Source organism: Prosopis cineraria, unplaced genomic scaffold (assembly GCF_029017545.1).
Source record: "Prosopis cineraria cultivar Desert tree isolate PC_DT_omini unplaced genomic scaffold, ASM2901754v1 PC6, whole genome shotgun sequence".
In the NCBI taxonomy this organism is placed as follows: Eukaryota; Viridiplantae; Streptophyta; class Magnoliopsida; order Fabales; family Fabaceae; genus Prosopis; species Prosopis cineraria.
The window spans coordinates 24,780,140-24,803,984 of NW_026555337.1; the positions used below are offsets into that span (position 1 = coordinate 24,780,140).

Genomic DNA, 23,845 nt, shown 5'->3' on the forward strand with positions numbered 1-23,845 from the left:
TACATTCATATTATTATTATTATTATTATTATTATTATTATTTAATTACTTTCCTTCTTATCATTGAATAATTTCTACAGTAATTAACTTGATTTGTATGCGAAAAAACATTCTCTCCACATTAATTCGGTATATAATAAAGTTACAATAATAAATATAACTTATCTAGTGATGTTAATAACTACATCGTTCGGTTTTAAATATAAGGTTTTTTTTAATTACATAAAAGTATTATCTTGTTCAAGATGCCGTCAGACACTAAAAAAAGATACCTCTTCCAGTAAAACTTTGAATATTAGTTCACTATCTTATAAGAAGTTAGCTCTTTATGCTAGGCTCAATCCTTATAATAAAATATGCTTAACATATGCATAATATACACAATTAACAAATTAGTATTTTTTTTTTCCAACTCTCCCTTATCTCGTTTAACGCAGAATAACAAACATACTTGGCTTTAATCAAACAAAATAAGGGTAGTCAATGACGGTGAAACATAAAAAACATGTAATTTTTTAAAAAATTGATGATAAAACTAACTTTTTTAATGTTTAAATTAGTTAGAAGTACTTATATTTAACTGGGTGGGAAAGTACTTGGCAATCTTCTTATCCATGTCGTATACAAGCTATAGTTCTGTTTTTGTTTTTGTTTTTTTCTTTTCTTTTGGCCAGAAGCAATAGTTTTGTTTGAAAAGGCCTAATGCCAAAATATATGACGACATGCTATCCCGTGTGTTTTAAAAGTCATACGCAACATTCCACCATTCTGTTTGGATAATGCTCACCGACTTGACCTCCCAAATCATTCAAAAAATCATTTTCAACCTTTGTGTCTCGCACATGCATATAACGCTCCCTCCTTAAACAGTGTTAATCAATACTTGTTAACCTGGCGAAATCACATTACTTTTGTCCCCATGCATGTTCCCAGCTACAATCCACCACCTCAAAATTTAAGTATTAATACGTATTTTAATATTATAGCTAATTATAATAGCTTCACCGCAACCAAAAAAAAAAACTGTTATAAGTATCCTTTGGATGGTCTTGAGTTTTATACATCATTGTTTTTAAAATTCTAGTTTTATTATTTTTAAAATCAAAAATATAGGATGCACATTTAAAAGAAAATTGCAAAATGTGAAACAATAGTTCATGTGCCCTAGGTGGTAGGGAGAAGTGAAATGATTACATTAGCTCTGCGTTGTACTCCTCCAGTCCAGTATATAAGTCACTTTCTAGTAACATAATCTGGTCTACTTTATAAGTCATTTGTTGATGGGATTGTTTTGTTTCAAATTGAAATTCCCAAATTACCCTTAAAAAGTAAGAGAGAGAAAGACAGAAAAAATAATATTATATAATTGACTTACTTTTTGCTTTTTACTTGAGGGTTATGTTTGAAATTTCACTTACTTTTATTCCTTATACTTTTATTGTATTGGTATTGATGAGATTAGTAGAAATGACTTATAAATAAAATCGGAGGGAGTAAAGCTGAACCGTTTTATAGGTTAATATTTGACTCCAATTATAAAAATTATATTTTAAATGGGAATTCCAAAAATAAATATTTACATCCACAAGCTACTCAATTTCTAACAAATACAAGGTGTTCTCAAATAAAAACTTCCATATAGTTATTTTTTTAGATATTTTTAGATTTATTTTCCATTATTTTTTATTTTTCTTACTGATTATTATGCAAAATAAAGCGATTGATTTTTGGATTGGAAAGTTGGGAAAACTTTTGACAGCATATATTAATGGATTGAAGAGTGAAGGTACAACCATTTCCTCGGTTTTAGAACATAAAATTAAAAAATATACATTGAAACATTGATCATATTATTAAATTTTCCTTTAAATTAATATATTGGAAAGCAGTCAATTGTTTCTATTAAGTGATCATTTATTTTTGGAGGCATTAAGGTCATTTTATGAATGTTTGCCCAAAAAACAATTGACGGAAAAGACAAAAATGCTTCATTTTTATAACTTTAAAGGTAAAATTTCTCCAACAAAAATATTAGAGTGCTAGGTACTCCTTAAAAAATACTTTTAAGGGCAAAAATGCACCTTAACCCAAAAAATTATTTTATAAATTTCAAAATAATTACCCTATTTTACTGTCGTCTTTTATCATTTGTTTATTTAGTTTAGATTATTTTTCATTCTCCCTGTAATTTATCTCTTATTTACCAAACGAATATAACATGGGGTTTTTGAGACTTAAAAATTTGATGGATTAGTATCTATACATATTTACTAACTCAAAGTTGAAAAAGGGTATTTCAGTAATTCACATAAAAACACGACTGTGCTTGAATCAACCAATAAGGGAGTTGATCCTCCTTAATCAGAAGTCTCAACTTCAAAGGCTTGGTTGTGTGGCAACAATTAAATTATCAGTGGGAAGTATGCTCCCCAAAGAGGTACTCGTTAATACAAATTAGTCTAGGTCAAAGACCTAGGGCATCAAGACGAAAACAAAAGAAAAGTCATAAACATTTTATATCATTAAGTTATATAAAATTAAATTTATCAATAAGTCATATAAAAATTTAAATTACGTGACTTAGTTTATTTTATACTCCAAATCCATGTAGTGCGTGTAAAAATCATATACTATATCCTAATAAATTCAGTGCGTATATTTGACAAAACGTCCATGGTACAACTTTATATTATCATTTATCAGTTGAAAAGCACATGGAGCCAGTAAGTTCAGAAGGTTACAGGTAGTAGTCATCCGGACTTGCATGGAGGAAATTAAATTATTGATAAAAATTTGAATAGTATAAATTTCAAATTAAAAATTAAGGGAAAATTATTCAAAACATTCATAAAATTTGAATAATATTATTATATTTTTAGAATAATATTATTATATTTTTAAAATAATAAAATTTTATGTGATATTAGAATGTTTAATTTTGAGGCAATTAAATTTTTAAAATTTTGAGATATTGTTTATTGATTGTTACCGTAAAATGTAGAAAAATTAATATTAATCCACATAATCACACATTGCATTCAATAGAAAACAACTAATAATCAGTATTTATAATATGATTCAAAATTTAGGAATGCTTTGTATAATTTGCCCTTATTTTTTTAATTTGAAAATTAGATTATTCAATATTCTTATCAATAATTTAATGTCCTCCGCTTTCACTTGGTGCTAGGAGGGTGACAATTACCTATTTACCTTTAACCTACTAATTTATTGGCTTCACATGCTCCATTGATGATACGAAGTTGTACTAAAGAATATTCTATCAAATAGTATTAATTAGAAAGAAATAATTTTAGCAAAGGATGAATAATCAATCGCCTTAGTTTCCATTATTTATGATATTTAAGACTTGTTCTTGTCGAAATAAAATTTCTTGGGTTCATAATCATTCTTTTAAGATTTAAATGCTTCTACACTATGAGTTTATGAATATATGATCACCTGATTCATCATTTATATGCCTTTTATGATTCAATTTCAGAAAAAAATATTTTGATATCATAATTTATGTCTATATAATTAAAAAATTAATCATAAATTTTAAAACCTAATAAATTACTATAAAATAAAAAAAATTATTAACTCCAACCATAATAATTTTTTTTGTTGAAAAAAAAAACTGTATTTTTTTCTCTTTATTTTCATCCTTCAATGAGAGTTGGCCTTCCTGCAATTTCAGACAATATTCATCTTAGAGAGGCCCAAAGAGTATGTTTTCCCCAACCATCAATAATCTCATATGCCTCATGGCCCAGCTTATTTTTGTTGCATGATGTTTACTCCCTAAATCTTACATGGTGAAGGCCATGAATACAAAGAGAACAAGAAAGGAGGCTTTAGCTTAAGAGACAATTGATTAAGAAATTTTTTCATGGCCAAAACAGGAAAAAAAATAAGAATGACAATTGAGTCCCAAGAGGAGCAATTAATTCAAGTTAAAGTTAAATCCCAACCAATTTTAGAGTTCTAATAAAGTCTCTTGGTCCTTCAATAGTAATAAGTCTAATAGCTTTAGAGATTTGCAAGTTCAGCTTTCAATTTTGTAACTTTGTTGTGATGAATTGGGAATTTGCTTTCTAAATTTTAATGAGGAATACAAATGTTCATGTTTAATATTGACAAGTATTAAGTCTAATAACTCAACAAAATTCATAATATTATTTATTGGTTAGATTATTACAGCCAAATTAGTTATGAAAAATTTTAACAAGGAAAACAAATTTTAACCATCATTCTTCAAAAAAATTAAGCACCTTTAAACTAGTTATAGAATCAGTCATAAAGTATATTTATAATTTATTGGTTAGATTATTATATCCGAAATAGTTATAATTAAATTTTTATTTATTTTTAATTTTATTTATTAAAATATAATAAAATAATCAACAATGATAGATTCCAAAAGCATAGTTTTCAAGCCATAGGCTTCATGGTATTTAATTTAAATTCATAATAAATGACTAGAGTAGTTGGAGAGAGTATTTAACCCGTAAAATTTAGAAGAAATTAATAGGTGTTGATCCTAATAGAAGGAGTCATAATGGCTTAAACATGATATTTTTGGTTTGAGTTCATGTAAATACAGAAAACATCTTAAGATATAGCAACAATCAATTTGACTTAATACTAGTCAAACATGACCAAGATAGATAATCATATAAAAAATATTTTAGAAGAATATGAAAGATGATATAAATTGAGGTTGGAAAAAGTAATAGTATTTATTTATTGTGAAGCTATGTTGGGGATTTCATTTATAAACCGAAAGCACTTTGGGTTAAGTGTTTGAAAAAGAAATATGGTTGTGGTTCCTTTAGTTACCCAGAAATGTAACTCACCTATGATATGGCAAGCAATCTCCATGATTTGGGATCAATTTTATAAAGGAGTTGGTAAAAAAAAAAATTCAATAGTGGCCTTAATTAATGCAAACTTTTGGTGGGAACGATGGTCCACTCTTGATCAACCACTTGTATTCTATGCCAATAGAGGGGATGACAGGGATTAACCACTCTGAGTGATTAGACAACACGTTCTTCCCAAAGGAATGTGAAATGTATCAACTTGGAGAAATCTCTTGCCAACTTGAGTGATTGATGGAACCAAAATGATTAATCCACCATGTGGAACTGGCGAAGATGGTTTTTGTTGGAGACAAACTAGGGATAGGTGTTTCAATGTCAAGGCAGCATATAATTTCTTGCAAAACCAGAGCAGTAGGCGCAAAACCTTTGTGGATGAAAATCCAGAAATGACTCTTTATGAGAAATTAAAATTTTTCTTTGGCATGTCACTCATGAGAGATTATTAACCAATTCACTCAAACCCATGAGAGGGCTAACCTTCAATTATCAATGTCCTTCTGAGTGTCACTGTGAGGAAGATATTATACGCATTCTTTGTGATTGTGACTCGTGAGATAGCTGCTAATGTTTGGGAGAGGTTTATCAATACTAATAATAATAATTTACATGCATTTTTTTCTGGTAATTTGCAGCTTTGGCTTTGGTGGAACATTGTCATCAAACCATGGAAATATAGTTTCAACAAATGGACTTAGATTAAGGTCTTTGGCAACACTTGTTGGCTTCGTATGGAAAGCAAGATGCAGGAGAATTTTTAAAAGCTTCACTATTACTTCAAATGATATATTGCATAAGGACTATATCACCTCATGGAAGAGAGAAAGCTGTGATAAGTAAAAACATGATATTTTTCGAGGACTTTTAGATAGTGCAGACAGATGGATTCCTCCCTCACAAGGCTATGTCCACGTGGATCTAGATGCATCCATTAACATCGCGTGTATTACAATATAATCAGGAATGAAGAAGGAAATTGGATTTTGGGCTTCAAAAGAAAGCTCAAATAAATTTCAGTCATAGGTGTTGAGTTGCTTGCTTTGAATATAGGACTCGAAATTTGTAGACAGCAAAGGATTTTCAAGGATTCATATATTTAGATTCTTTAGATGCCTTTAATCTCATATTTCAGTATTGTGGCTATGACCACCCATTTCATCAGGAGGTTAGTGAGATCAAAAATCTAATATATATTAATGATTGGGGCATAATAGTGAAACATACTACCAGGAAAATACTTAGATATACAAATCCTCTTTGTAATATTAGTAATTCAATGATAATGCAATAGGGTGTCACACCCAAAAAATCAGATGTGATCGACACAGGATATGAGTACAAAACTTGTAACACTTGCTCCGAGTGTTATCTAAAAATTACACAATTCAATAAATTAAGTGTGGTTAAGGAGTTGATCCTAAAACCAACTTAGGAAATAAATCATTTAAATCATCAAAAAAATATACCATCACAAAATAAACATTTAAAACCTTTAGAAATATTTATAAGTTCTACCTGTAGCACACGGAAGCAAGCTAGACAAAAGTGAGATAAAAAGTTGCTGTCATGACAGCATTAAATTGTTGCCATGACAGTCCTCCCTAGCCAATTTTCAAGAGGCGCCATTCCGCTGTTCGACCTCCAATCGAAATAATTTTAAAGCTCACACATCATTTTTAATGATTACTAGTAGTGTACCAAATTTGGCTAGTGCAATCTTTGGGAGGAAAGTTAGTTGACTAAAAAAATTAAGAACTTAATCAATATTAAAAATATAAGTAAGTTCTGACATACACAAAAGGTACAACGATTTGGGCACTATCATGAAGAGAAGATCAAATATCGATATATAAAAAATAAGAAGTCATTTATTAATATACAAAATGCTAGTTTGAGTTGTTAATATTTGAAAAGTAATTTATAAATTTTGAATGAATATTTATTAATAATAATATTTAAATTATTAAACATGAAAATATGAAAATATTTTGGTAATATTTATTAAATTTTATTTTAATAAGACTTTAAGGTACCAGGTGCTACTAGAAAAAGACTTTATGGTTCTCAATGCTCCTAAAAAAAAGTTTAGGAGCAAATTAATACCAAAGAACATAATCAGAATTTGACTTGTCACTGTGCCCAAGCCCCACGAATATGCCACATCAGCATATAACGATAGAGTTAATGGTTCATTAATGAAGAAGGTTTTTTTCTCCTCAAAAAAAAAAAATAGTTTGGGGGTAAAGTTGCCCCACTTAAGAGTATAAGGTGCTTAATGCTCCTAAAATATAAGTACAGGGGCAAAATTCGACCTTAACCGGTTTTAAAAAATCATAACTAAATCTAGAGAATTCGTATGATAATAACCTAAAATTCTATTGAAATCTCTTGAAGTTCTTGACTAGAAACAAAAATAGTTATAGCCTTTTCCCATGCCAAAAAGTACAGTTTATTGCTTTTCTATACTTACTCTATTTCTTGGATTGAATCTGTACCTTAAATTTTAAAATTCATAACTCATTATACAAAATTGCTTTTGTTCTGATTCTTGGCTTATTATAAACCTTGACAAGTTCTCTACATGAGAAAAATAAGAAATAAGACTTTAATTGAGCCAACTGGCACAGTAAATACATTCCCTAAAGTTGCTTTGTTTTCAAGACTGATTTTGACTCTTCACTTAGAAAATTAATAACTTAAGCTGCTGAGTCCAACTGATTTGGTTTTGAACTTTCTAGAAAGTGATGTCTGGATCATGCATGGAGATTATCAAAGTCAAAAGAATCCATTTACTATAAATATTTTAATGAAACATCAACAGACCTCTAAAAAATCCCGCATCAAAATGGCTTGACACTTACTTGTTTAAATCATAGCTTCAAGAGATTTCTATTTAAGGATGTGGGTTTGGCGACTTTTGGAAACTATTCATGGGAGGTGGGAGGTTAAAATATATATAGGTTTAGGTTTTCTAAGAACTTCAAGTTTTTTTTTTTTTTGGACTAAGAGATTAATGGTTTTTTATTTTCAAATTATATTATATAATATGTGTATATCTAGCTGAAACCTTTAGATAATATATATATATATATATATATTAATAAGATATATGTTATCTATTGTTAATTTATTTTATCCTCAATTTATCTTCATACATCTATCTAGTGGTTTTAGTTTTAGTTTTCTTTTTGGCTGTATAGTTTGTTTTATCTAATTTGTGATATTCTTTTATATGTAATCAATTTTTAAATGTCTCTATCTCTCTCTCTCATTTTTTCTTATCTTTTATTCTATGAGATGATTTTTTTTAAGTCTTCACATGTAAGGATAAATTTATGAAATAACTTTACTAACGACTTCACTGATGATTTTTCAAGATTGATCTTAGATACCTCTTTTATCCTCCTAGGCCTTATTTATTTCTTTTAGCCTATCTTGGACTCTTTTGAACCTTTAACTTGCTCATTCCTCAATTATGGACAATACACTTTCTTGACGTCTCTGAAAATATTATGTTTTTGTCACATAAAGTGTTTTAAATTATTACTTGGTGCTTAAGAGTAATTCTATCTTTTTAAGGAACTTTAGAGATTCCTGATAAATCAGGCCAAGTAGCTTACTAAATTATGGTGTATTCTTGAGTTTCTAGGCCCAAAATTCTTGATGTTACAACAGCAATGATTTATTTATTCATATTTCCAAATGAAAAAATGTCATTAGATTTTATTGGTTTGCATTTTTATTGGTCTAAATTTCTGGTTAGAAGAATGAGACTTGAAATGCCAAGCTTGCTAACTGCCCAATGATTTTCCCTGAGAAATTGTAGAGAGATAAACTAGGAATCTCATAAGTCTAAGCTTTAGAGAGTAAGGAATACCATAGTAGGCTATTTACCAATAAAATTTGAGCAACATTCCAAATTTTTGTCCAAAGTAGAAACTTGACTGTCCTCCACTGTTTTTGACATAAAATCGAAGCAAGTATCTAAATCTCTATATTAAGGCTTTTATGACAATAAAAGATGCCAAAAGGGATTCACTACATTATTATTAGATTTGACGAACCTTTTAGTATGTAGAACTATTATGAAAGAAAATATTTTCTTTTCTTGTCAGTGATGGACATCTAACCTAAAGTTTACTCAATATGAACAAATTAAATTAGCTCATAAGTGAGGTGCCGCTTTTGCAAATAAGCTCATCCATGCATTTTTTGATTGAAAATGTAGTTTGTAGAATCTTCTTCAATGTAACTCTTGAGTTAAAAATATTAAAAAGAATAATCACCCTGTTCCACTTCTTCCAAATTAAATTATGTTGTATTAGTTGTCTATAATGACCCTAAATTTTAAATTAAACAAATCCTCCTCCAATTGATATTTAATGTATTTATTTTAATCTTATGACAAATGAGGAGTAGCAGCCTAGTGAAATTTATACTTGTTATTTATATGGAGGTCTAAAGTTTGAATCTTACTTAAGCCAAAGGTTAGTTTTATTTTCTTATATGGGAAATTACTAAAGTGCCCTTGATTTTTTATTATAAAAATATTATAATAACAATAATAAAAATTTGGTGGGGTCTCCTTTTGAAATTTACCCAACAAGCTTTAGGTCTTGTTTTGTAGTTTTCTCAATGAGCTTATTATTTCATTCTCTCCATTCTTCTTGCCATTTAGAAGTTACAGGATATAGAGAGAGAGAGGGGGGACCATTCTCGTCTGTCCCTGTTATATAAAAAGTTTAATTCATTTTATTTTGTTTAACATTGCATTTGTTAAATAAAAAGTTTAATTTATTTAACAAATGCATGAACTCCGTTGTTGCTCATAAATCGCATGAAGCATGTCATATATGATGTAACAATCATTACAACCACTAATTTTCTTCCATGTTTGGTGAAAAAACATGCATACATCATACAAGTAATGTACCAAGCATGTTTTTGAAAGGAAATATGCAACATAAATTGAAAATAGAGTATTGCTTGTTTAATGATGTCAACAATGTTGTCTTTGCATAATCATGTTCTTGATCTTGTTTAATGACACAACAACATCTATCATATTGCTTCGCATTTCAGGAAAATCATTGCAACAATGTAATGCCAATTCAAAAATACTGGATGCGGAAGTCAATATTTCACCAATATATTGATCATCTCCCTGCAATAAATTGGAATCTATGACATTAATCATTTCATGTAGCATTGAGTCACTTACCCAATTCTTCAAGTTCAATCCTGAGACAAACATGTCTTCTGTTGGTTTTTTTCGTGTGAACACTTCCATTAATATAATTCCATAGCTATACACATCTACTTTTGTTGAAACAACTCCAGTAGATCCATATTCTGCATAGAATTGGATTCAAGCACCAAAAAATCTATTTATTTCTCATAGTCATAATTTACAAACTAGAAATAAATTAAAAATACACATTTAATTAAGATAAATTGTTCAAAACTGATCATTTGTATTGGTGTTTCTTGTGTAATCATTACGCTATTATTTTTTATATACAATTAAAATAAAGCAATCCTTGAGAGACTTGTTTTTAGATCCAACAAAAGTGCATGTTGTAGTGATTTGCATCCCCCTCTCTCATATCATGTACATACACATAAAAATAAATAAAGCAACCAAGCTCAATGAATGCAAAATACAGAAAATAAGAAATCTTTTTGGTTGCCTATTTTATGAAAGAACCTTCCTCAAATAAAAAATTAGAATATAAATATATATATACATATATTCAAGTGTACTTTTCTCTATATAAGAATTTGGAGGAAATGGCTTCAAGTATTTATTTGACAGGTGACTTTAATGAAAATCATTTAAACTTCTTATCAATAGAGACTAAATCAACAAGATCTAATGCTTTGTGGACACAACCGTAGTATTGCTCAAAGAAAGTAATGAATATTTTGTACATTGATTTTTCTATGATATTGCCAAGTTAAATAATAAGTGATAGAGTATGAAAGATTTCATAAGTATCATTTAACAAGGTGACTCCCATGTAATCTAAAAGAAATTAAAAAAAATGCATTCTCAAAAAATAGATGCAAAAAGAACACGATGAAGCTAAGTTTAGGATAATTACCAGGTGCTATATATCCAATTGTAGGTATTGTTTCTGTATGTATTTTAGATTGCCCTTCATCTAAAAGTTTGGAAATCCCAAAGTCACTCACATGAGCAACCATATCACCATCCAACAAAATGTTACTTGGCTTCAAGTCACAATGAACTATTGGTGCTGATAAGCCATGATGGAGATACTCCAAAGCAGATGCCACATTTATCATTACATTTAGCCTTTGTAAAAAATCCAAACAATAATTGTGAGAATACAACCATTTTTCAAGGCTCCCTTTAGGCATGAACTCCATTATCAAACATTTGAAATCAACATTGGAACAACTACTTATGATCTTCACCAAATTATAATGACGCACATTACGCATTGTGTTGCATTCCACTTCAAAGAACCTTGACATTTTTTCAGAATCAAAATTAAATACTTTAATTGGAACCATCATCCCATTCAAAAGCTTTCCTTTGAACACTTCACCATAACTCCCCTTTCCAAGAAAGTTACTCTCATCAAATCTATTAGTTGCTTCTAGAATTTCAAAATAAGAAATCCTCCTTGGCCCTCCTAAAATAGATAAGTCCCTCTCAATTGGTTCTCTTAAATTTGATTGCCTTTGTCTTACAAGAATAATGCCCAAGACAATTAAAATTATTGACACAACCATGGGTGATATGCATTTTAGTAAAAGTGATTTTGCCCATGAACATTTTCTTCTTCCCTTATCACAGTGAGGCACTTTTAGTTGTGGACGGCCACAAAGAGCTTCATTCATGATGAAAGATTCAGCAGTCAAATTTGCAAAAACTCCACCACTTGGAATCTCTCCTTGTAGTTTGTTGTAGGAGAGGTTGATATACTTAAGATAAGTAAGTGACTCCAAGGATTTGGGGATCTCACCAACTAAATTATTCTCAGAAAGGTCTAAATTTACTAAGCTCAGCATATTTTCAAATGATTTAGGAATATTTCCTTGCAAATTGTTATGTGCTAAGGAGAGATCTTGCAAGTTCTTTAGTCCACCCAAAGATGTTGGAATATTGCCTGAAATATAATTTCTTGACAAATCCAGTGATATAAGAGAATTTAAGTTTCCAATACTGGATACATTTCCAACTAAAGTATTGGAAGATAAGTTTACTTTCAATATGTCTTTCAAATTCCAAAAGGAGGAGGGTATTTTTAAAATTAACTTATTAGAGTCTAAGTAAAGTTCTCGTAAAGAGGTAACATTTCCTAAACAATGTGGTATTCCTCCAGAAAACTTGTTTCTGCTTAATGATAAATAGGCAAGCTTTGTGATTTCACATATCTCATCAATGATTAGGCCATGCAGCTCATTGCCTTCAAGATTCAAATATTGAAGATCCTGTAAGCCACCAATTACTTTTGGAATTGATCCTGTCAAAATATTTTCTCCCAAGTATAGTTCATAGAAACTAGTGAGATTCCCAAAATTTGATGGAAGATGGCCAATTATAGAATTGTTTCCAAGACTTAAGTATCTCAAAGTTGAAATGTTAAAAATATTGGACGGAATAGATCCCCTCAACTTGTTATCTGACAATGATAATATCTTAAGCTTATGGAGATTGCCTATTTCCATAGGTATTAAACCTGTATTCAAAAGATTAATTTTAGTGAAGTTATTTAAAGTGAATAATAAAAATAGTAAATAAGACAAATATCTAACAAATGAGATGTATCATTGTCAATACTCCTTTATATATTAGGTCAGTCAAGTGCTACATATAGAGTTTAGCTTTCTCCCCACACACTAACAAGATGGACACTTATCTTTTACATAGATTCTTTAAATTATTTTTATAAATATAATTCAACTTATAAATAATTTAAAAAAATAATTCTGTTAAAATAAATAAAGATCAAGACTTTTTATTTATTTGTACCATAGGCGAGCATTGTAATCTAAATATAAAAATTAAATCATACTTTAGTTTTTTGTCTTAAACATGCCTCCACTCCAACATTCAATGGTTGAAACTGAGAAAACTTATTAATATTTAAGATTAAATTTTCAATTTCAAATATCACAATCTCGTACAAAATATCTTTGTAATGGGGTAACGGATGAAAAAAAAAACTAAAAATTAATGTTTCCGCTTTTGCACAAAATTAAAAACATGAGAAGTTGAAAAAATGATTGTAGCAATTATATGTAATTTTTTAAACTGTTAAAACATGTCTACAATGTTTAGGTTTTTAAGATCACCAATTTTATTAGGAATATTTCTTGTAATTAAGCAACAGATAAAATAAATATATATAACAATGCTATCATTTGCTGAATGAATACCTTCCAAGTTATTGGAACCCACAATTAACTGTTGAAGCATGGTCAAATTTCCAATACTTTTGGGTATATGACCTAAAAGAAGATTGACACTTAAAAGCATAAGGGACAGTACATTAATTAAAGCACAAATTGTGTAATGCCATTTAGAAATCACAAATTAGCTAGGCATAAGGTATTCCCAATATTTTCACTCATTTTAAGAAAATACTATTTCATTGTTAACTTTGTTAAAAATCCAAATATTCTAGTTTTACTTGTTTTTTGATACTGTAGTTTTTTAAATAAAGGAATTATTCTAGAACAAAGGAATTAAATAATTTTTTAGGGAAATAATACTCATCAGGCTTATGTCTCAGACCAAGTAGCCTAGTATTCTAACAGGACATAACATATGGTATCATAAGTTAAGTAAGACCCATCATCATCATCATATAAATTTTTGGCTATAATATATTGTTTGAGAATAAGACCATGTAGTTTGCCTAACTAAAAAAGTTATTTTTGTGGTGACAGTTCATGAGCTGATAGCATGAGCTCACTCAAGATCCTGAACAATTCATATGATGACATCACACATATATATATATATATATATTGCAGTATTGAAGATCATAATTTTTAAATGTTCATTATCTCGGCAATTTCTTTAAGAATATCTCTAACAATATTATTATAAAAGAACAAACAAAAAATGAAAATAAACAGGCAATGTTTTCATTTAAAATGATGCAGAGAAAATCATTTAAGACAAATATGGCTAGTAATGCATGGGCTATTGAGCTTTTACGTATTTAATTTTTTTATTTTTATCTTCAAACAGGTTTGATAGGGGAAACTTTTATATTTATTTATTTATTATGAAAATAATTTGATTTGTTTTAAAAAGAACTTCATTTATGTGAAAATGAAAAAAAAAATAAAACATTGTTTATTTTCATTCTCCCTTTCTTCTACTCTCCCTCTTTCTTTCTAATACATGTGAAATCTTTTCAATTATTACTTGATTTAACCTCCTTATTTGCAAGATATGGAATTATTTTGCAAACAAAATAGAAAGTTGGATACATAAAAAATTATTTTAATCAAAATATGTCATTGAGGTTCATATATACAAGGGTACAAACAGATAGTGTTTTTATTATGTTTATAGACTTTATGTTTTTTATTTAGGCTCATATACAAGGGTATGTAATATTTTTTCCATATATGAGGGTGGAAATTGGAAACAGGGCAATTGGTTGTGAGCTGATGCAAGCTTTTTCGAACAAAAGAATTTAAAAATTATATAAATTATTTTTATATTTAATGAAAATAATATCAAATTTTTATTTTACTTTATTTTTTCCAAAACATGTTTGATATGGGCTCTTAAAATGTTGTTTATTTTTGTACATATAAATTAATTTGCCAAAGTAGATTTCCATTTAAATGAAAATAGGATATAAAGAAGTCCAATTTGTTTTATTGTTTTGATCAATACCAATGTCAAGTGCATAAAAATACAATCAGAATATATTTGATAAGGTTGAATTTAGAGATTTGGCAAAGTGAGAAGTATATGCCTTTGAAAAAGTTGTATTCTAATGATAACTCCTCGAGGTCCTTGCAATTTGCCCAACCAGATGGTATAGGTCCAAATAATTTGTTATCTTGAAGAGCCAAGTATTGTAAATTTGGAAGTCCATTGCATATATTAGAAGGAATGCCTCCCGACAAATTATTCCAACTTAAATCAATAACCCGTAACTCAGACATATTAAAGATAGCTAATGAAATTTGGGCAGAAAACTTATTTCCGCCTAAATATAAGAGTTCTAGACTTTTAAGATTACCAATCTCTTCAGGAATATCTCCTACAATGTTATATAAAACAGATTCATCAAATTTATTGTAGTCGATCAAAGTATAACTCTTGAAGTTGGAAATAAAAGAGAAAAGTAAAACATAAGATAATTTTTAAAACTATTAATAGCTTATTCTTCATCAATCTTTGAATTAGGAAAAGGGAAGTCAAAACAAGATAAGATAATGAAAACAAAAGAGGAGAAGAAGTTGAGATAGAGCTGCAAAAGACATAGACAGTGTATAATCTGATAGTTCAATATCTATCTCTTATCCATCTCTCTTGTAGAGAATTAAAAGGAAAATCTTCATCGTCTTGATGTGTGAAAAATAAATAAAAAGAAACTATTGAGGGGGAAATCTTCATAGAATCATTAAGAACAGTATTATATTATTACCTATACTTTTTAACCCAGAAAACAGATGTAAATAGAGTAAAGAATTCTTGTGCATGTAAGATAAATCTGAATGTATAGTTAAGTTGAAAATTTTGACAGTAATGCATCATGAGCTGCTGGGTGTATAGTTGAGTTTTCAATGTTAGTTAAGTCAAAATTATTACAACAACAAAAATAGAAATCACTAAAAAATTTTATTGCATATAACAACATCATATCTCGGTCCTGTCTAAAAATTGGCTTCCCAAGCAAGCATCCCTAAAATTAAAAATAACCAAATTTTTATGCATAAAGAATTATTACAACAGGAAATTTCACAGTGCACAAACTTATTGATACCTCGTAATTAAAGAAAAGGTGAAAATGAAAAATAAAGCACATCTTGTTCATAGTAATTCTTAGAAAATAATCTAAAAATGTTGCAAAAGAACATAATATGAACAAAAACAACTCAAATGCTGCAGAAGAGAAGATATCCTAACCAATGTCACTAAAATTAACAATAACTAAAGTCTCTTTTTAGCTAACCAAAACTAAAGTATTTTTATGAATAAAGAATTATAGACATAGGATATTTAGCACGCACACAAATGTAATAATAACATAAGAATTTTAGTAAGAATTAAATTTTATGGTAAGGTATTTTAAGAGTATTTTTTTTATAAAATTTGAGGTAAATCTATCAAGAAAAATTGGGAGTTCAATGGAAACTCTGCTGGTAGCCTATCATAAGGTTCTTTGTTCAAATCCTTGTTGTGAAAGAAAAGGATTTTTTTTGTTTTGATTCAGCGTTGAGAAATTACTATATTTGATGGACACCAAAGTGTTGCAAATTTCACAACACAATTCTTGTGCATTTGGAGCCATGAATCTGAATATGTAGTTGAGGGGTCTAAAGTATAATTATCAAAGAAAGTGAAGATGTAAATAAAAAAAATAAGTTTGTGGAGTATTAATTGAATCAAAATAAAAAAAATACTCATGCATACCTTTCAAGGTATTAAAATAGTAATTATGTTTGAAGAAAAAAAAGGTAGAAATGACTTTAAACTAAAAAAAATGAGAGAGATTTCACTAACACATCTTCACTGCACTATTATTCATATATATTTTTTATTTCACAAAATGGTTTTCCAAACATGTAAAAACTTTCTTGGAGCATGGTCTAATTAGCATGAGTTAATGAAATGATTATCAAGGCATTATTCTTACACATGATTTTTCCTGGAAATATAATTTCATTCAGGAAAAGAAAAAGAGGGCTCATTTTAGTACAGATGCATAATAAGAAATCGTAAAAACAAAAATGAGTAGCACTTACATATTTTGTTAAAGAAGAGCTTTTATTCAATAAAAATAAGATAAAGGTTTCCCATTTTATCTAAGCAAGAAATATATCCCAAGGAATATATAATACCAAAAGATAGATTAAAGTACAAGAAATTTGAATATAAAAATTGGAACATAGTCTTGTCATTTTTTTCCCCAACAATTCTCTAGATAGAGGCACGAAGAAAAAAGTATCACAACAAGATAGATTGCAAAAAATTATATGCGTTTTATGTATGATGTACAGGTTAGACACTAAATTAAAAAATTTTAAAATATTATACTTCATTATCAAAACATTTAAATCTAACTGATAAAATAAAGTATGGCTTTTTTGGCTTTTATATATTCTCTTTTACTCTTCAATTTTTAATACATATTTTGTTGAGCTTCGCATAACTTTTACCAAAAAATTTAGACTATCCACACAGTGATGGTTCACGTTTTCAATTTTTTTTTTGGGTGAAATCACATATTTGATTTCAGATAGAAGGAATTTTTCCAGATTGTATTATTGATTTGACAAACTAAGAGCAACGGCTTTTAACTAGTAAACTTAAACTTGTTTTTATGTCTGGCCGAAAAACTTTTGTCTCAATTATTAAACAACTATGATAATGATTGGACATTTACAGTACTTCAACATTAATATATAAATCTATATATACACACATTTCAAATATTACCTACAATTTTGAAATTCTAATGAGGGTCTAAATAATAATTATGTAGATAATAACTTTCACTTGAGAGAAACTTTATATAAAAAGATTATATATTCAACATCATTCCACAATTCAAAGTTTTTTTAGATTTTTTCTCAAAAATTGGCTTTCCAGACAAGCAACAGAGACCGACTTCTGAGATTGAGAAAAGAGAAGTTAAAGGAAGATAAGATAACAAAAACAGTAAAGAAGAAGTTGAGACAGCTACAAATTAAAGACAGACAATCCATAATCTGATAGCTCAAATTAAAAGGAAAATATTCATAGAATTGATTATTGAAAAATAAATAGAAGAAAAAGAAACTATTGAGAGAGTTAAATGAAAAGAGCATGGATTTGGAAGGATAAATCTTCATGTAATCAATAACACTATTGCATGCTTACCTCTGTTTTGAAGTCCAAAAAACAGAGTAAGATAATTCTATGATATTTGATGGACACCAAAGTGTTGTAAATTTCACAACACAATTCTTGTGCATGTAAGCCACAAATCTATATGTTTAACTGAGGGCTCTAAAGTACAACGATCAATGATGATGAAGATGTAAATGTAAATAATGCCTTTCATGTTGCTTGCAAGAGCATGAGATGGTAGAAAGCAAGAAATAGATAATGATGGGTCGTGATGTGAATGTGTTCATATTTTTACACTACTACAGAATATATATTTAGGAGCGGGTATTTAGGAGCGCTTCTTTAAAAAGCGCTCTTAAATGTAAATGCGGAATTTACCGGAGCGCTTTTTTAGAAAAGCGCTCCTGTATGTCAGGGCTTTTCAATAATCTTCCGGAGCGCTCTTCAAAGAGCGCTCCGGAAGATCAACTCTTTTAGAGCGCTCTTGGAATGAGCGCTCCGAAAGAGCTCATCTTTCGGAGCGCTCTTTTAATAAGCGCTCCAAAAGAGTTGTTCTTCCGGAGCGCTCGTCAAAGAGCGCTCCGAAAGAGAGATCTTCCGGAGCGCTCTTTGAAGAGCGCTCCGGAAGACCACCTCTTCCGGAGCGCTCATTCATGAGCGCTCCGGAAGAGGTGGTCTTTTATATCTCTGCCTCCCGTCAGTTTTCTTTTCCCTATTTATGAGTTTCTTTCAAACCTCTCTCTCATTTGCTGAGGTTGTGCGTTCCCAACGAGTTCTAGATCATCGCTGTATCAGTCTATCTTCCGTCGCTGTTCACTGTTCCAGATCGTCGTCCGCCGCTGTTCGCTGTTCCAGATCGTCGTTCGCCACTGTTCGCTGTTCCAAATTATCGTCTGCTGCTGTTTGTTGTTCCAGATTAGTGTTCATCACTGTTTGTTCATTTCTGTGTCATGTCGCGCCATCTGTCTCTATTTTTGCGCTGCCGTCGCCGTCACCGCCATCTCCTGCATCACTATTCTAGATCTACATTGCTGTTCCAGATTTGTGCGGCTGCTGTACACCGGAGGAAGCGACACCATGAAGACCTCCGTTGTAGCCGTGTGTCATTGCTGTACAGCCGAGGAAGCAACGCTGCAAAGACCTCCGCTACTGCCGTGAAGACTTCCGTTTTCTGCCGTGAAGACTACACTGTGAAGGTATTTTTTTAATAATTAATTTATAATGTAATATATTGATATATTTATATATATTTGAGAATAAATTTTATATATATTTTTTTAATAATCAATATTATAGATAATATATGAATTGGAGTTATTTATATTAGAATTATGGAGTATTTGTAGTTGATAATTAGATTAAAGTTGAGGAAACTACTTGAACATTTTTATTTTATTTATGAAATATACTTTTAACGGAGATTATTGTTATTAATTAAATTACAATTGATTGACAGAATTTAGATGTATGCTACTAAATTTTTATTTGGATGAATTAATTTTTTGAGTTTAAATGTATTGTGTTGTGGAATTTGATTGTTTGATCATTTGGGAGGTTCTTCTTTTAAGGAAGATGTTGTTGAATTTTTTTTATAGAAATCTAAGTCTTTTGTTTATTGAATTTTGATAATCATATTAGTGATATGGATCATAAGTGGATGTCGGCTAATCAACTATCTAGAGAATATTGGGATGGTGTGGATGAATTCATTGAATTTGCATTTTGTTGTGATCAAGACCCCCTTGGAGTCATATGTCCTTGTTTGAAATGTTGCTATGGAAAAAGAGTAAAGCCAATAAAATTGAAAGATCATTTAATCTGTAATGGGATTGATCCAACTTATACTTGTTGAACCATGCATGGGGAGACAAGGAATGATGCAAATGATTGGAGGGATAGTGCGAGCTACTCAACATTTGATCGTGATAGTGGGACATATGATGTTGACCGTCTTGATGAAATGATTCATATATATAACTTCATCGCTGAAGTATTTTAAATTAAGTTAGAATTTATTTTCACCATATTTTGATAATGACATCTTTTATTGTTTTATAGGTACCTACACAATTACAAGGTTGGGAGTGTGGATACTATGTTATGAAGTTTATGAGAGAAGTAATCACACAACAAGAGTTGATCATTCCTGAAAATGTAAGTCAAAAACTTTAAAATTAAGTTGATATAATGTTAATTCCTTATATATTGCTTTCATATCTTGTGTAGTATTTTGTTGGAGTAAGATGTTCGTATTTTACTATGGAGCAAATAGAAGATTTAGTTGAAGAGTTGTCAGAATATATTATTGGCTGTTTGTGATAGGAAGTTAGATTTCAATGTTAGAAAAATAACAATAGTTTCATTTGTTAGGCTTGTTAGAAATTAAACTAGGTTAGTTAGGAAATTAAAATTTTTGTATCAGTTTCAAATTCTTTTCTTGTATATAAATTTTTATGTTAATATTATTTTTAAATTAGTTTTTAATATTATGATTTGTCATTATTAAAGAGACGTAAAAGGAGAAATTTCAAAAAATCTGATTTAAAAAAAATTAAAGTAATATACGGGAGCGCTCATTTGAAAAGCGCTCCTGTAAAGTAACATATAGGAGCGCTCTTCCAGAGAGCGCTCCTATATGGTTCATACGGGAGCGCTCTTTATAAAAGCGCTCCGGTATGGTTGCATACGGGAGCGCTCTTGTAGAGAGCGCTCCCGTATGTAGCTCCCTTACAGGAACGCTGTTCGAAAAGCGCTCCCGTATAGCGTATATACAGGAGCGCTTTTTTTAAGCGCTCCTATACATTTCGGAGCGCTCGATACGAGAGCGCTTCAAAAGCGCTCCCTAAAGTAAAAAAAAAAAAAGCGCTCCTGTAAACTTATTTTGTAGTAGTGTTAAATTTAGAAGGTCACCCAAAATTCCTTAGGGTTATTGCTTGTCATATGATTAATGAACTCAAATGAAAAGGACAAAAAGAAAAAACATGTTTCTAGTGGTGCTAATAAATTTATTTAAAAATCTAAAAAATATTAAAAAAATATAAATATTATATTTTTCTGAAGGCATACCTTGTAAATTATTCTCATTAAGGTCTAACATTTGAAGTACGTTCAAACTCCCAATTGCTTTGGGAATATCTCCTATAATTTAAAAATAAAATTTTGCAAGGAAAAAAACTTATACGTAATATATTTTAGCATCATAATAAAGCTATAAACTTAAATACCAACAATGATTAATGATGACATGATCAAATGAAAAGTTATGATCTTAAAAAATTGAACTGGACTAGCCATTTTAATCAGTTGAACTGGAACTAGCTCTTGGCCCATTCCAGTACAATGGTCAAAAGTGGACACTAAGTGAATTGATCAATGACCGAAAAAGTGATATAATGTTGCAAATGAATTCTTACATAATACATGATGTGGTTAATTATTATGCATTCCTAAAAAAATTAAAAAACAACAACCAAATTTTGAAGTCTCTTTATCTTTCCTACGCCTTTGCCTTACACCTCAAATATAGACAAATCTTGGCACTATGTATTGAGGAATATGCTTGCCTCTTTCTTTCAGCCCATGAAATAGAGATGTTGATTCTGGTTTATAGGGACTAATGTTTTCTATTTTTCAATTTATTAATTCTTGTTTACAGTTTAAGGAAAACAACTGATATCGAGATTTTATATTTTAATATTGGTGTAGATATTAACATTGTCACACTAGTGATTATGTTCCAACTGACAAAAGAAGAACAAAAAGGAATGAAATGATCGATAGCACCAAACTATCATTTACTAATAGCGTATCAAATTTCCAATGCATCTTTATGTTGCCAAACAATTAATTAAAACCCAAAAATAAAGTCATATAAAAAGTGAAAATGAATAAAACATAATATACTAAACAAATGGTATTAGACAAAAAACTTTCTTGATACCAAGAGACAGACTTTGTAATTTTAAAGTTTCATGAAATGTGTTATAATGATGCAATATAACTTTGAGATAATTGAGAATATAAAAAAAAAAAAAGACTACTAATTTTGGAATGTATTCCATGAGAAGATAGTGCTGTAAGTGAGGGAGTTAACTAGCACATGCAAAATCATTTTACATGTGCCTCTATTAAACTTGCAAAAACTAAAACCTCTTTTGTAAATTCAATGGAAAAAAAATAAACCTTATATTTCAAAATAAAAAGACATGCAGTTCAATATAAATTAAATATCTTGGATCATAACACAATTCATAAGCCAAATACATCATATTGGCTTTTTATACAATATATATTTTATATGGATAAATTTTGATAAAAAATATAATATGTCATTTAAATTTCACTTATATTGAACTTTATCAATATACTGAATGTTGTTGACTTATTTTTCAAGAAAATATAACATCCAAAAGACTATCTATGAAATATTTCAAGGACATTATGTTAATGTCTTTCTAAAATAAAAATACTTAATAATTACACGTATATTTTAAGATATACCTGTTCAATTTTTAGTTTGTACAAATAGTTTGATCCATGCAATGTACAGAAAGAAAAAAGTTATGTTGTAGTGCAATTGAACTAAGAAAATCAATGATAATTTTATTAACACTTTGATGTCTTTGATATGAAATATGAACACATTTTGAACGTTTCCTCACATCTAGAATTCTAGCAATAATAATGTATCAAAAACCATTAATTATACAAGAATTTGACCAATTAATGAAAGTTAGAATCAGAAATAGAGTTAATATCTTGGTTGCTAGTATAGATTGGTGACATAATCTAATACAAAATGTGAATTATATTGCTAATCCTACTGTAAAACTTTTGTAGTGCCACATATCATTTAAGGTTCATTTTATTCTACTTTATAACTAAAGTATTTCAATAAGTCTCTAGTTCTAATCAATGTTTGCAAATAGTAATTAAAAAGAATCATTCATATATAAAAATAGAAGTTCTGGAACACACACAAATGTATAACCAAAAGGAAAAATTGGTAGAGAAATATATATATATATATATATAGACACACACACACACACACTGAGAAAACAATTAAAGAGGGAAAACATATAGTAGCTATAACATCATAATTTGATGAAAAATTACCTGGCATATTGCTTGGAAAAAGATTAATGATTAAAGATATAAAATTTAAATTTGTCACACAGCAGTTATATTGAGAATATTTTCTATGTATTTGATAAAGATATAAGAAAAGTTCCTAATGCTCCAAGTGTTCATGTCTGGTGAATTCATTTTTAACAAATCAAAATTTTAAAATGTAGAAGAAATGTTTCAGGATCATCCTTTTAATTTTCTGTAAACTTGTTAAAGAACAACTTGAAGACCCTTAATTTTAGGGGACATATATATTTATATAATATAGCCCACGAATGAACTATCTCAAAAAATCGCACAAATATGATAAAAAGTTACACATTATGTGATTATGATTAGTTGAAAGTTCACCTTCAATATTATTTCCATTAAAGTCTAGCCCTTGAAGTTTTTGTCATGTTTCCAATATTCCTTGGTATTTGGCCAGACAACTTGTTAGCACCTAGAAGTAATTTTCAAGTTTGTGAGGTCACCAATTGTTTGAGGAATATTTCCTGCAATGTGATAATAAAAAAACCATATTATTATGAATTCTCATGTATAATTATGATAAAAGAAAAATAAGTAACAAACATAAATTTATGAATGCATTTTTTAAAGTGATTGTGATTATGATATAATAACGCTTGAATTTTGTATTTAAAAGAAACCAGAGTCCGGAAAAATAATGAAGCTTTTAAGTCATACAAAATTTTGTTATATATAACCTCTAATTTTAGCTCTATTGTTAACTGTCACAAAACAATTCATCAGCATAAACATACAAAATTAG

At 29.2% G+C, this 23,845-nt stretch overlaps 2 protein-coding genes across 2 annotated transcripts; one reads left to right on the forward strand and one right to left on the reverse strand.

Moving 5' to 3' along the window:
• Positions 1 to 9,882: 9,882 nt before the first annotated feature.
• LOC129314022 (receptor kinase-like protein Xa21) lies at positions 9,883 to 12,584 on the reverse strand. Its single transcript, XM_054957403.1, has 2 exons — positions 10,988 to 12,584; positions 9,883 to 10,235 (listed from the first exon to the last, which is right to left on the reverse strand). Exons 1-2 carry the CDS (start codon positions 12,582 to 12,584, stop codon positions 9,883 to 9,885), a joined length of 1,950 nt encoding a protein of 649 aa, XP_054813378.1.
• A 5,724-nt stretch (positions 12,585 to 18,308) lies between these two features.
• LOC129314023 (uncharacterized) lies at positions 18,309 to 20,335 on the forward strand. The gene is made up of 5 exons (XM_054957404.1): positions 18,309 to 18,349; positions 18,769 to 18,874; positions 18,984 to 19,139; positions 20,002 to 20,097; positions 20,170 to 20,335. The coding sequence occupies exons 1-5, from the start codon at positions 18,309 to 18,311 to the stop codon at positions 20,260 to 20,262; spliced, it is 492 nt and encodes a 163-aa protein (XP_054813379.1). The 3' UTR covers positions 20,263 to 20,335.
• Positions 20,336 to 23,845: the final 3,510 nt, after the last annotated feature.